Source organism: Mchenga conophoros, linkage group LG22 (assembly GCF_057382185.1).
Source record: "Mchenga conophoros isolate Kocher_MC1m ecotype Shallow Benthic linkage group LG22, M_conophoros_male_GT1.1, whole genome shotgun sequence".
In the NCBI taxonomy this organism is placed as follows: Eukaryota; Metazoa; Chordata; class Actinopteri; order Cichliformes; family Cichlidae; genus Mchenga; species Mchenga conophoros.
In genome coordinates, this window is record NC_140546.1 from 30,942,542 (window position 1) to 30,955,442 (window position 12,901).

At 43.6% G+C, this 12,901-nt stretch overlaps 1 protein-coding gene across 2 annotated transcripts; it reads right to left on the reverse strand.

Moving 5' to 3' along the window:
* Positions 1-3,282, reverse strand: LOC146549720 (CMP-N-acetylneuraminate-beta-galactosamide-alpha-2,3-sialyltransferase 1-like). 2 transcript variants are annotated; one of them, XM_085261939.1, is made up of 7 exons: positions 3,155-3,282; positions 2,685-2,946; positions 2,397-2,593; positions 2,038-2,217; positions 979-1,024; positions 770-889; positions 1-220 (listed from the first exon to the last, which is right to left on the reverse strand). In XM_085261939.1, exons 2-7 carry the CDS (start codon positions 2,937-2,939, stop codon positions 41-43), a joined length of 978 nt encoding a protein of 325 aa, XP_085118065.1. In that variant the 5' UTR covers positions 2,940-2,946; positions 3,155-3,282; the 3' UTR covers positions 1-40. The 2 variants fall into 2 exon arrangements, with proteins under 2 accessions (XP_085118065.1, XP_085118066.1); XM_085261940.1 differs by lacking the exons at positions 2,397-2,593; positions 2,685-2,946 and having other exon boundaries at positions 3-220; positions 3,155-3,263.
* Between the last annotated feature and the right edge of the window lie 9,619 nt (positions 3,283-12,901).

Below are 12,901 nucleotides of genomic sequence, written 5' to 3' on the forward strand. Positions count from 1 at the left end.
TGGCTTTCAGTTCTTTCCTTACTGGGTGTATGGCATTCAATCACATTTTTTTCATTAGGCCTTCATAGAACTTAATTTTTTGTTGCTGAGCTAGTTGCTGGATGATGTTATACTCATAATTTCCAGGATGTACTCCAGTTCTTAACCTTTTGTTTGTGAGTATTTCCCAGTAGTGACTCCAGTTTCCATCACTGTCAGCGCCATAACCAAACACATCAACCTAGGAAGACAAAAAATGAACATATGAATGAATGGGAAACAAATGCATGAACAAAATGTCCCTTTTCTAACTAAAATCCAAACAATGGCTGCTGAAAAATGAAATGAACAGTTGGACAGCGACCTGAGCACTAAATGGAAACACTATGATTATACCATGAGTATACAATGACAAAACCTCTTATTGAGAGGTTTAGCTAAAAAGCTTTCCATGAAGGAATGTCTTCTAGATTGTAGTCTAGTCAATTTAAGAAGGGGACACATCAGAAATACTTGCAACAGCTTTCACTTTCATAGGGCATGTGAACTGAAATTTAACCATTCACAGATTAAACCAGAGTTTTTTAATCAAGTGGTACTGGTGGGTAAACCTGCTCTGATCTTCACTAAAGACATTTTGAACTTTTGAAATGCACATTTATTTAGGAGAGCAATATAAGAACAAAAGAACAAATTAGCAAAGACTCAAATGGACCAGCTTGTATGACAATAAAAATCATATTTTATTTTGTACGTCTGGCACTTCAGAAACTGAAAACTTTGTACTTACCTCATCACAAATGTGAAGTGCAAGAATCAAAGCCATAAAGCCAGTGGATGGATAACGTCCCTTATTTCCAAGCCAAACCTCATGTACATATTTCATAAAAGCTGGATTTACCACCATGACCTGTTAGAAATTAGAATGAGCCTTTAAACAGCTTTTATTTTTAAATATTACCATTGCCACCAGGAAGCTTTGCCATTGACGCTACTCACCAAATCCTTGTTAGTTTTGATCTTTGATTTCACTGGCATATATGACCTGTTGGAAACAGCATGACATTGAAAAATATGAAGTAGGTGTTTAACAAAAACAAAGCTAAAAAAGGCATGGTCCGTCTTGAACATGGAGAAGGATCAGAGTAATGGTTTGATACAGAAATTCACCTTATATCACCTCACACTACATCCATCAGCCAAATCCTTTTAATCTGCATACATGTTGAATTCATGCAGTGGCATTCTATTTTTGCATTTGATGTAAATTCTGTACTGCAAGACAATCTAGGGGAAATATTTCGAGATAATTTGCTTAGTAGCAGGTGTCGGTAATTTTAGCAGCTGGGAGAGAAGAAGGTAGTGTATGCTGACTGTAACATCTAAACCTTAGAGTGTTATTTTTTCTTTTAATGGGGTGGCATTGGTGGGACCAAGAAGAAAGCTGGGCAAGCTCAGATGAAATCAGAATATTTTATCTGAAACAAAATAAAGTACAAAATGATTGTATGATTTTCATGTGCCCAAATTAGTGGCTGCACAACTGCCTAAAAATGGTTCACATAAAATAACTTTTCAACAAGCATTAAGAGTCTTTATTTAATTTTTTAATTTTTACTTTATATTAAGTCACAATCCTAAGAACAGTACAAAAGCATACGTAAATGAACTACAGTAAGATGAGTTGTTATGAGGACACTTCATCTGTCTGCATGTTGCATAAAAATGTAGTCATAGTATGATTTCAGGATAATCAGTTTGTAGAGAGCTTAAAGGTGCCGTCATTTGAAGTCTGTCTTCGTGGAATACATTACAGAAAGACTTTGAGCTCTCTCGCTTAACTGATTTTGCTTGTAGATTTAAAAGACGTCCCAGTGCTGATTTTCATCACTGGGAACTTGATCTTAATGAGGCAGATTTTGCTATTTTATTTTTTCTATTTTATTATTTTCATTTAATTATGTTGTCTAAAACAGGTCTCTCTTGTAAATGAGACACTGAGTCTCGTTAAATAAATGTCAAATACATGTGCATGTAGCCCTGAAAAAGAGAACTCACCTTCCAGTAAATCCTGTTGTAGAGGCATTAATGAGCCACTCAAAGTCCTGTATCTTAAAGGGAAACAGTACAAAATGGGTGTTGTCATCCAAATCCACAGCACTCTCTGGATACATGACATGATGAGTTGTCTTGTTTCCAACGTCTTTTTCAAAGCCTCTGGTAATACCAGTGTTCATTCTAAAAAGCACAAAGGGATATATTTCACATCAGTTTGGATCTTTTGTGTAGGAGGGGATATTTCACTGCATTTCACTGCATATCTAAGCATTTCACTGCATATCGTACTGTGTACGTGACAAATAAAATTTGAATTTGAATTTAATGGTAAAGAAAAATTGCTTTAGCTTAGAAAGTACCTTATGACAACTTCATGTAAATCTATCAGCGGTCCATAATGCGATCTCCTTAAATTACCAGAATTACCCACCACAGCACAAGTCCTGCAGTGGTCATATTTGGGTTGTATAACATCTGGATTCTTTGGGAAGATCTGAAACAAGTTGGCCACTGTTGTTTCATAAACTCTGAAGCTACGGCTTTCAGCCTGCAAATCCTGTCAGACATTTCAAATAAACTATGTTGTTAGACCAAATGAGCTGGAGGGAGGTGTGTAAAAATGTCATCCTTTCCTGGTGACTACTTACCTTCCACCAGTTGAATTCATTCTGTGAGAGGTTTATGTTTGCAGTCAAAAATGGTTGAACACTTCTATTCGATCGATCCAGAAGCAACTGCTTATCCTCTGATAAACATTTTATGCAAGCACACAGCTTTTGGTCCACAGCATAATGAGTCAATTGGTAGCCCGTTTTGACATACACACCAATACCAGTGAAAAACAGCAGGAAAACCAGCACCTTTGATTTTGAAATCATTCTAGATGTTTGACTGGGAAACATTAACAATCTGCAGACAGAGTGTGTGGTGATATAATCAGCAAAGTATAACAAGTTATAGTTTAGAAAGTCATCATATATAAAGCAACATTACAAGACACTTAGCCATGTCTCATTTCTATTCACTTATAAGATAATAAAAAAAATAACATCAGCGAAGATTAAGCTGTTTTTACCGCATCATCTGGTAAAATATGATACTTTTTTAAATGACTTACCCGATCTACGAGGAAATCGCTTTCTGGTTCAGTTTCATATAATACACGTACAAACGATGCGTAGACTCTATCGGTGAGAGCTTTTTCACCGTTTCACTCACAGGTAACAAGCGTGACATACTCGTTTGCTACCAGGGAACGTGATACCGTCATCTCTGACAAAGGTGTGGAGAGGCGTGGTTTGCGCAGAGTTCCTCACATACCCATGTTCGAGTTTGGAAACCACCCATTTCGAAATCAGTCACACCGGGACAAAGCTGGTTTATTGCCTCATAGACTACAGATTACACAATTTAAGAAAACACATTTTCTCTGTGGATCCTTTGGTTTCCATACCATCGTTAAAGTGTGAGTAACCCTCGGATGAGCTATATTTAAATCATTTTTATTGAACAACGGGAGGGCTGTTAGTTCCGCTCTCTGTCACTTATTAATGTGGACATACCCCGATTATGATCTTCCCTGATTATGAATCTTTTCCTTATAAATGTGACTTACACAGTAAGCCACCAAGTTTCTGTATAGATAGAAGTAGCATGTTTGTTAAGGGAGGACAATAATCTAGCAATATTTAAATAGCTTTACAGAGCTCAGGTGATGATATTACGTCTCATAAAGACATGATCCAAATTATTTTCTGGCGTTCATCAATTTTATTCCCAATTAGCAGTATAATTCAGTAGTGAGCAGTACTAGCAGTCGTGAGCATAGCTGGACTGGCCACGGGGCATACTGGGCATTTGCCTGGTGCGCAGATGGGGATTTTTCGTTTCGTTTTGCTTTGTTTTTTGTAAACAATGACAGGTGGTGGCCAGATTGGCCAGATGTTGGCAGATGTGTAAAAAGAACTCAGTTGTTTTCTATGGCGGAGCTTCCACAGTTTCAGTAACATTAGCAAGTGGTGGAGGCCAGCAGGTGGATCAGGGATAAGGGAGGCAGGAGGAGGAGAGACATGAGGCGCGGCCGGTCCGAGGGGCAGGTGAGAAGTTGGTCTGAGTGGGTCAGATATAAACCAAGTTTAGTTGTAGTTTATTTTCACATTTTTATTTCCTCCCAGTTAAAATAACTTGTACTGCGTACCAGCTAGCATGACGGATTTTTTATACTGCTAGACGGGTGCTATGATATTACTGATAGTGAACTTTATTTTATTCACAATTAGTTATTAGAGTTGCCAACCGTTCTGTAAAAACGGAATCATCATGTATTGAGAGAAAATATTAATATTACTTCTCTCATTCTCTCCCCCTCCCTCTCCTGTTGATACTTCAATCATGAAATTGATAAATGATCAGCTGATCGGCTTTTCTCTCTTGTTTGTTTATTGCCCACTTTGCCCAGAAAGAGGAAACCAGCGGATAAACAACAGCAGCACATTTAAGCTTGATAAGCTGTTGTTAGAATGTATTTAATATTAATTTCTAGTATCAACTGATGTTTGCTGGAGCCAAAGCCTTAAAAGCTGCTGGTCATGATATTGTTTGGATATCTGGAGAGAGGGAAACATGAAGATGAAACCAGGAGATGTCCTTACTGAATCATCAGAGCTGAACAGGTGACGGAGAAACAGGTTTACCTTTTAGGTGACACGAATGAGTTGAAGGGAAGTTATGAACTGTTTCTGAGAGACAAATAACACAAAGATCCTTTTCTAAGTAGCTGGCAGCTGGTAACTGTGCAGGCGCGGGTCAGACAAAGTTTTGCCAGGGGGGCCAGGTAGGGCATTAATAGGGAAAGGGGGTCAGAAAATATATTTTTCTTTCTTATTCTCATTTAAACTGTTTGGCTTTTAATAAATCATTATCTGAATCTTACAACCAAAGTCATGTTATGTCACTTTTTAAAGGTTGCCATGTTAGAAAAAATATTTTGCCCTGCCATGCTGTTTATTGATGTGGTAAATGAATAGTTTATGAAAATATCACTAAATCTGTCATTTATTATTTTTAATATTCAGTAATGGTCATGTCTCACCTTTAGTCTTCTCTGTCAAAGGCTACGTTCACACTGCAGGTCTTAATGCTCAATTCCGATTTTTTGATCAAATCCGATTTTTTTGTCTGCTCGTTCACACTACAAATAAAATGCAACAGCAAACGCGCTCTAGTGTGAACGCTCAAAGCGGCCCGCATGCGCAAAAGAAGATGTCACACACAACGCGCTCTGTTTAGACCCAGAGCAAACAGTATTGTTTGACTGATGGCCCTTAATAAAGACTTCGGACTTTACGTTTCCCAATTTTTGCTTTAACTTATTTTGTTATTTACATAATAATGTAAATAACCTAATAATTATCCTTATTGCTGTTTTAGAGGAGCGGTGCTTCAAATGATAGTTGCACATTTCTGTCAGAATCTGCAGATTATGCAGTCCAAATCAAATGTTAACGTTTCTCCAACGTTGTCTTCCCAGCAGTTTCACCGGATGGCCAGGAAGCGTTCGCGATGTATTATCAGGCGCTTCTCTGGCGCTGATAATTGGTGTCTGTCTTGTGTCAGTGATGTAAAAGACGGATTTAATGCGACTTGACCATTCACACAGCAGTCGCTTTCTGGAACATCGGATATGTTTCGGATTCAGTACCACATACGAAAGTGACCCAGATCGGATTTGAAAATATCGGATTTGTGCCGTTCACACTGTCATACCATGATCGGATATGGGTCGCATAGGGTCAAAAAAATCGGATTTGATGCGCTTTCGCCTGCAGTGTGAACGTAGCCTTAATGTCAGGTTTCCACCATGTGTTGTAGATAGTTTAGGAGGTTAACTCCACCAAGCAGTCTTTTGGTTTCTGCTAAGTACGATTTAGAATACCAGAATATGGAGGATGGTGTAGGTTTATTAGACTTGTGCATATATACCAACAAGACAGTGTACATCATTGTCACAACAACATTTGTTTTCATTCAAAGGCTTTATGGTTTTTCCTATAATGCCTGGTGGGCCGATCTCTAGTCAAAATGCCCGGGTCAATTTTTTGTCCCAGTCCAGCCCTGGCAGTGAGTAATTATCATTACTATAATTAATAGCCAAATTTACTGGATTTGAGTTTCCTGGGCAAAATTCTTCTTTTGGGCTCTTCATCTGATGCTTATGAAATAATAATAAAATACAAGTTAATTTAGCAATATCTAACACATCTATCTATGTGGACACAGATGTCACCTTAATGTATTTTAGACCATTTCAAATAGCTTCAGTAAAAATTAATGTTTCATACAGTGATTGCCTCTTTCTCTCAGTATGGCAAACAAAAAAGGTGTCATCGGTCATCTGCCAGGCCGCTTGTTGGGCATCTCCGCCACCGTGGACGCCCTCCTGAACGCCCTCCTGAACGCCGCCACTACCTTCCACGTGGCCGGCCTCTGGACTTGTTTCCACACCGCTGTTGCCGTCCGCACGGTCGGCCCCCAGAGCTGTTTCCACGCCGCTGTTGCCGTCCGCACGGTCGGCCCCCAGAGCTGTTTCCACGCCGCTGTTGCCGTCTGCACGGTCGGCCCCCAGAACTGTTTCCACACCACTGCCTACTGCGTGGCCGGCCTCCAGACCTGCCCCACTGCCGCTGCCTTTCACACGGTCGGCCCCCGGAACTGAACTGTTTTGGCCTCCGGGTCGGCCCCCTGACCTTGTCCGTCTGGGCCTTTTCGGACTGTGAGTCTGCCTGTCAAGTTCAGTGTCCTGTCTGGTTCTCTGTCTGTTAATTTCCTGTTTTATTCTGAAGGTTCATGTCTGATGTGTGTGTGTTCAGTTTACATTTCCCCTGTCCCGTCAGCTCTGATTTCTCCCAGCTGTGTTGCCCTCCTGTCTCTTATCCCCTGATTACTGGTGTGTGTGTGTATTTAAGCCCTGTGTGTTCTCCTGCCTGTTGCCGGTTCGTCTGTATTACTCCATGTAAGTCCGCGCTTTTCTGCATTCATCTGTGTCTCTCTGCGTTTTTGTATCCTCCGTCAGTCTGCGTCTCTCTGCCTTTCACCCCGTGTCCTGTGGATTTCTAGTTGCTCTTTAGTTTTCCCAGTTTAGGTTTCCGTTAGTTTGTCTCATTATTCGTTTTCTGTTCCTGCCACTGACACCTTGTAAATAAACTCCACTAATCTTTTCATACACTGCTTGCTCTTGGGTCCTTTTTCCAACTCCACACGGCTCGCCTCGGCAGCCGTGACAAAAGGTCAGAATTATAACTAAATAAATAAAATTTATAATACGGGTCAGTGCTACTTTTTTCTCTTGTTTTGGACTGGGCTCAGACTATCTGAACACTACAATGACTCACTATCTCATTCCAAGATCCAAATTTGTATGGCAAGGTGGCTGGTGCTTTGTGGTTCCCATGCTGAGTTAATTGTAGAACTTTGTATCACTGTGTCTGTCAGGGTCCCTGTGCCTACCCGGTCGGCTCGGTATGGCTACATATGTTTTGTATTCTTTGATTTTTTTGCTGCTCTCTCCCTTCCCCTCTTTCCCTCCTCCGTCTGCCTGGGCGGAGCTCACCTGTGGGCTCCTGCCCTTGGCCCACGCACCTGTGGCTCATCACGAGTGATCCAGCTCCTTTATAAGATGGCAGCCCTGTGTTTCTCGTCGCTGGACCGTTGCCGACCCTCGTCAGTGTAACCCCAGCTCAATTACTTCTGAAGTGTTTTCACAGCGATTTACCTTACTATCCCTTCGTGTCTCTGTGTACAGATTCCCTGGACCTACCCCTGTGTTACCCGAGTGAGTGGAGTGTGAAGAGGAGTGGACGGAGTGTGTGTGTGTGTGTGTGTGTGTGTGTGACTATTGGCGTCTTTCCCGTTCGTGTGTGGACCCCCGGAGCCCGAGCATGAGGGTGGGAATGGATGTTTGTATATGTGTGTGCCTGTATTTCTGTGTCTATATGTCAGGTTGGGTGTCAGGCGCCACCTCTCTGGGGACATCTTAGGCCCTCCAAGGTTTGGAGGCCTATCTCCCCCTACCACCACTTCCCCTGCCAGTGGCGGACTCCCTCAGACATCGGTGCGTTGGTGGTTCTTTGTGTCCGGGGATGGGCGTCCAGGTACACACTCCTTGGCGGCCGCTTATCGGGGCCTGGAGCCTGGGGCTCGCTCGGGCCACTTCGGAGGTGGGGTGCCCCCGGCCTGTCGGCCTGGGGCTCAGTCACTCAGGCACGGCTGGCTGCCGGCGGAGCTCACGGGCGCGTCACTGCAACTCCCCCTGGCTTCTGCTCCGCGGCTGCTGAGTGAGCCCTCATCTGGGACTCTCCTCAGCTCTTTCTGGGTCAGTGGCGCGGCTGGAGATTTCACGCACATCTTCAACCTTTCCCTCTCTCTGTCTGTAGTCCCAGCCTGCTTCAAAATGGCCACCATCGTCCCTGTACCCAAATCCTCCACCATCTCCTCATTGAACGACTGGCGACCTGTAGCCCTGACCCCCATCGTAAGCAAATGCTTCGAGAAGCTGGTCAGGGACTTCATCTGCTCTGCACTACCCGACTCACTGGACCCTCTACAGTTTGCATACCGCCACAACAGGTCCACTGATGATGCCATAGCCCTGACACTACACACTGCCCTGTCACACCTGGAGAAGAGAGACACGTATGTGAGGATGCTGTTTGTAGATTACAGCTCAGCATTCAATACCATCGTTCCCTCGAAGCTGGACAGGAAACTGCAGGATCTAGGACTGAGCAGCTCCCTCTGCAGCTGGATCCTTAGCTTCCTGTCTGACAGACGCCAGGTGGTCAGACTGGGCAGCATCACCTCATCCCCCATCACACTGAACACTGGTGCTCCACAGGGGTGTGTACTGAGCCCTCTCCTGTACTCACTCTACACCTACGACTGCACAGCCACTAACAGCTCCAACATCATTGTGAAGTTCGCGGACGACACTACAGTGGTGGGTCTTATCACCAACGGTGATGAGACGGCTTACAGGGAGGAGGTCAGCGCCCTGACCCACTGGTGTCAAGACAACCATCTCACCCTCAACGTCGCAAAGACAAAGGAGTTGATAGTGGACTTCCGGAGGTGCAGAGAAGTACACACCCCCATCACCATCAACGGCGCTGCTGTGGAGAGAGTGAGCAGCTTCCGGTTCCTTGGCGTACACCTGGCTTAGGATCTTACGTGGTCAGTACACACAAACAAAACAGTGAAGAAGGCGCAGCAGCGCCTCTTCTTTCTCAGGAGACTGAAAAGATTCGGCATGAGCCCCCGCATCCTCAGGACCTTCTATCGCTGTGCCATTGAGAGCATCCTCACTGGATGCATCACCACCTGGTATGGCAACAGCACCGCCTACAACTGCAAAGCTCTCCAGCGAGTAGTGCGGTGCTCTGAACGGATAATTGGAGGTGAGCTTCCCTCCCTCCAAGACATCTACAGGAAGCGGTGCCTGAGGAAAGCGGGGAGGATCATCAAGGACTCCAGTCACCCCAGCCATAAACTGTTCAGACTACTTCCATCAGGAAGGAGGTTCTGCAGCATCCGGTCCCGTACCAGCAGACTGAGAGACAGCTTTTTCCATCAGGCCATCAGACTGCTGAACACGTCATAGACACCTCAGCTTCACTACTGGAACTTCAACATTATGCACTCCACACTGTATATAAATGCCACTTGTTTTGCACATATTCAACTCTGTATATTTTATATATTTTATTATTATTATTATTATTATTATTATTATTATTATTATTATTTTATTTTATTTTTTTACTATTTAATTTGTAAAAATGTGTATACACACACACACACACACACACACACACACACACACACGTAGGAAAATATTTAGTATACACATCCAGAAATGCATACACTATTATATATTGTACATATATTTATTAGTTTCAGGTTGGCCATTCTTGTATTTTGCTCGTTTGTGTTGTTGTGTTTGCACATCTCTGTTGCTTGTGGGGCTCGCACACAAGAATTTCACTCGCATGTGCTGTGCCAGTGTGCCTGCACATGTGATGTGACAATAAAAAGTGATTTGATTTGATTTGATTTGTTGGTCTTCCTTGGTCTGTTGTGTTCTGGGGGCCTCTGGATGTCTGGAGTTTTGATCTCCTCCATACCTGCTTCATGCCCTGGAGGACGGGGCTGTGGCCCCCCCACACCCTCTAGCAGATCATTACATGAAGGAACCTTTTTTTAAAAAAAACAAGCGCGTCCATGCTCACAGGTGTACACACGGGTGATCACACCCACAAACTACACCCTTTTTGGCTCCTACCTCAAAGCACACTGTGTTCTGTTGATCTTATGTGCTGCACAATAATGTTTAATATTTAGTATTTACTGTCATATTCCCATATATCATTGTGATGTTGTTTATTCTATTACTCTTGTTCTCTTCTGCTTGTTTTCTTTTTTCTTTCTCAGCAGGTGATCCAGGTGATTGATATATGCATTTTTTTTTCTCTGCCCGTTCTGTTGGTTTTTGTCTTTTGCCCTTCTCCCCGTCCCTCTTCTCAGCTGTTTCTCTTTCCCTCTTTCTTTCTCCCCTTCTTTCCCCCAGTCAAGTCTGTCCCGTATTCAGTAAGTGAAAATAAAATAAACAATAAAAGGTGAATCAAATGGACCATTACAGCAAGGCTGGGATGGTCAATTTGGTAAAGTAAATCCGTTGGGCATCTTTCTTTGCCTTTAGACAACAATTCTGATGGCAAAAGAGCCAAACGGGACAGGCAAAAAAAAAAAAAAAGAAAAAAAAGAAAAACCTGTTAATGAATCTATTATTTCTAGACTGGATTATTGTACAAACAGGATGTCCTTCGTGCATGTGCAATGCTGATAGACAGAAGGCAGAAGTTAACCACAATTACAGCACAGGTGTCACAGGCTGTGTCCCAATTAAGAGACCGCACACTTGAAGTACGCATTTTGAGTGCGATTATGTCACAGCCACGCGACGACGGCTGTCCCAATTCGAAGTGTACTTCAAATGCATACTCCAAATACACCGTCGATTTCCCCAAATATCAAGCGTGGTCCGGTGCACGCTTCGTGGTCCCATATATCCCACAATCCATAGCGCGGCGGTGGGTGTGGATAATTTTGCTGCAAAATACGGCAGAAGGGAGCGGCCGAAGAGTGAAAGTAAGTACTGAATATGATGTCACTTATTTATGTGTGAATGTTTAATAATGAAGAACATTAAAACATTACTGTTGGCCACATGTCGGCAAAGTTATGTGACATTAGTGATGTTTGTACTTTCAGCGTTAACTTGGTTTTTAAAGCCTCTACTTCAAAATATATATATAGTTGGCCCTAAACTTACAGAGAATGTGATGGTTTTATGGATAATTAAAGTCAGTCATATATCCACAAACACAACAAGCTGAAAGTGGGTGATGCTGCTCGGTTTGCAGTCCTGAATATCACGGCACAAGCAGGATCCACTGCACTGTTAATGTTAGCTATGTTATATTGCTGCCTCTGTTCGGTGGTGTCGAGCCAAACGGACTTTAACGTGTGTTTGAATGAGCTGAAAGAAAGATGCTTTAATCACAGGAGTCACACATGTGTCCACTGTACCATCTGGGAACTCTTCTTGTTTAGCACTCGTAATAACACAAACACTAAATCTTCCTTCTCTTGTGCTGTTTTGTAGCAGTGTCTACACCTGAGACTGTCACCTGTCTGTCTGTCCTGCACTCTCTCTCTCTGTTTCTTTCTCTCTGATTGTGTAATAAAAGTATGAACATGTATTTATAAGTTACACTTGTGTCCAGCTTTGTCCAGCCACTGGTAGGATTTCTGGATATCAGCCACCCCCTCTATCTGCCGGTGGTACATACCGTGCAGGGGCCTGTCCTTCCATGATGGTTCCTTGTCTCCCTCCTCTTTCTTGGGTTTCTGCTGCCTGAGGTATTCACTGAGCACTCGGTCAGTTGGGGCCATCTTCCCAATGTATTCTTGGATGTTCGTTGTCTCATCCTGGACTGTGGTGCTGACACTCACCAGTCCCCGGCCCCCTTTCTTCCGCTTAGCGTACAGCCTCAGGGTGCTGGACTTGGGGTGAAACCCTCCATGCATGGTAAGGAGCTTTCTTGTCTTTATGTCAGTGGCTTCTATCTCCTCCTTTGGCCAGCCTATTACCCCAGCAGGGTACCTGATCACGAGCAGGGCGTACGTGTTGATGGCCCGGATCTTGTTCTTACCATTCAGCTGACTCCTCAGGACTTGCCTGACCCTCTGCAGGTACTTGGTGCTTGCAGCTTTTCTAGCGGCCTCTTCATGGTTCCCATTCGCCTGCGGGATCCCCAGGTACTTGTAACTGTCCTCTATGTCTGCAATGTTGCCTTCTGGTAGTTCAATCCCCTCAGTTCTGACTACCTTCCCTCTCTTTGTTACCATCCGACTACACTTCTCCAGTCCGAACGACATTCCAATGTCATTGCTGTATAGCCTGGTAGTGTGGATCAGTGAATCGATGTCTCGTTCACTCTTGGCATACAGCTTGATGTCATCCATGTACAGGAGGTGGCTGACAACTGCTCCGTTCCGTAGTCGGTATCCGTAGCCAGTCTTGTTAATGATCTCACTGAGGGGGTTCAGGCCTATGCAGAACAGCAGTGGGGACAGGGCATCTCCTTGGTAGATCCCGCACTTGATGGTGACTTGTGCTATGGGCTTGGAGTTGGCCTCTAGTGTTGTGCGCCACATCCCCATTGAGTTCCTGATGAAGGCTCTTAGGGTCCCATTGATCTTGTACAATTCTAGGCATTCCAGTATCCAGCTGTGGGGCATTGAGTCA

What these genes read in the sequence shown, in the direction of transcription:
- LOC146549720 (XM_085261939.1), bottom strand. Translation starts at nt 2,939, where the DNA reads ATGTTTCCCAGTCAAACATCTAGAATGATTTCAAAATCAAAGGTGCTG. An exon ending in ATGAATTCAACTGGTGGAAG is followed by an intron (nt 2,594 to 2,684) that starts GTAAGTAGTCAC and finishes AATGTCTGACAG; the next exon opens with GATTTGCAGGCTGAAAGCCG. An exon ending in CACTTCACATTTGTGATGAG is followed by an intron (nt 221 to 769) that starts GTAAGTACAAAG and finishes TTGTCTTCCTAG; the next exon opens with GTTGATGTGTTTGGTTATGG.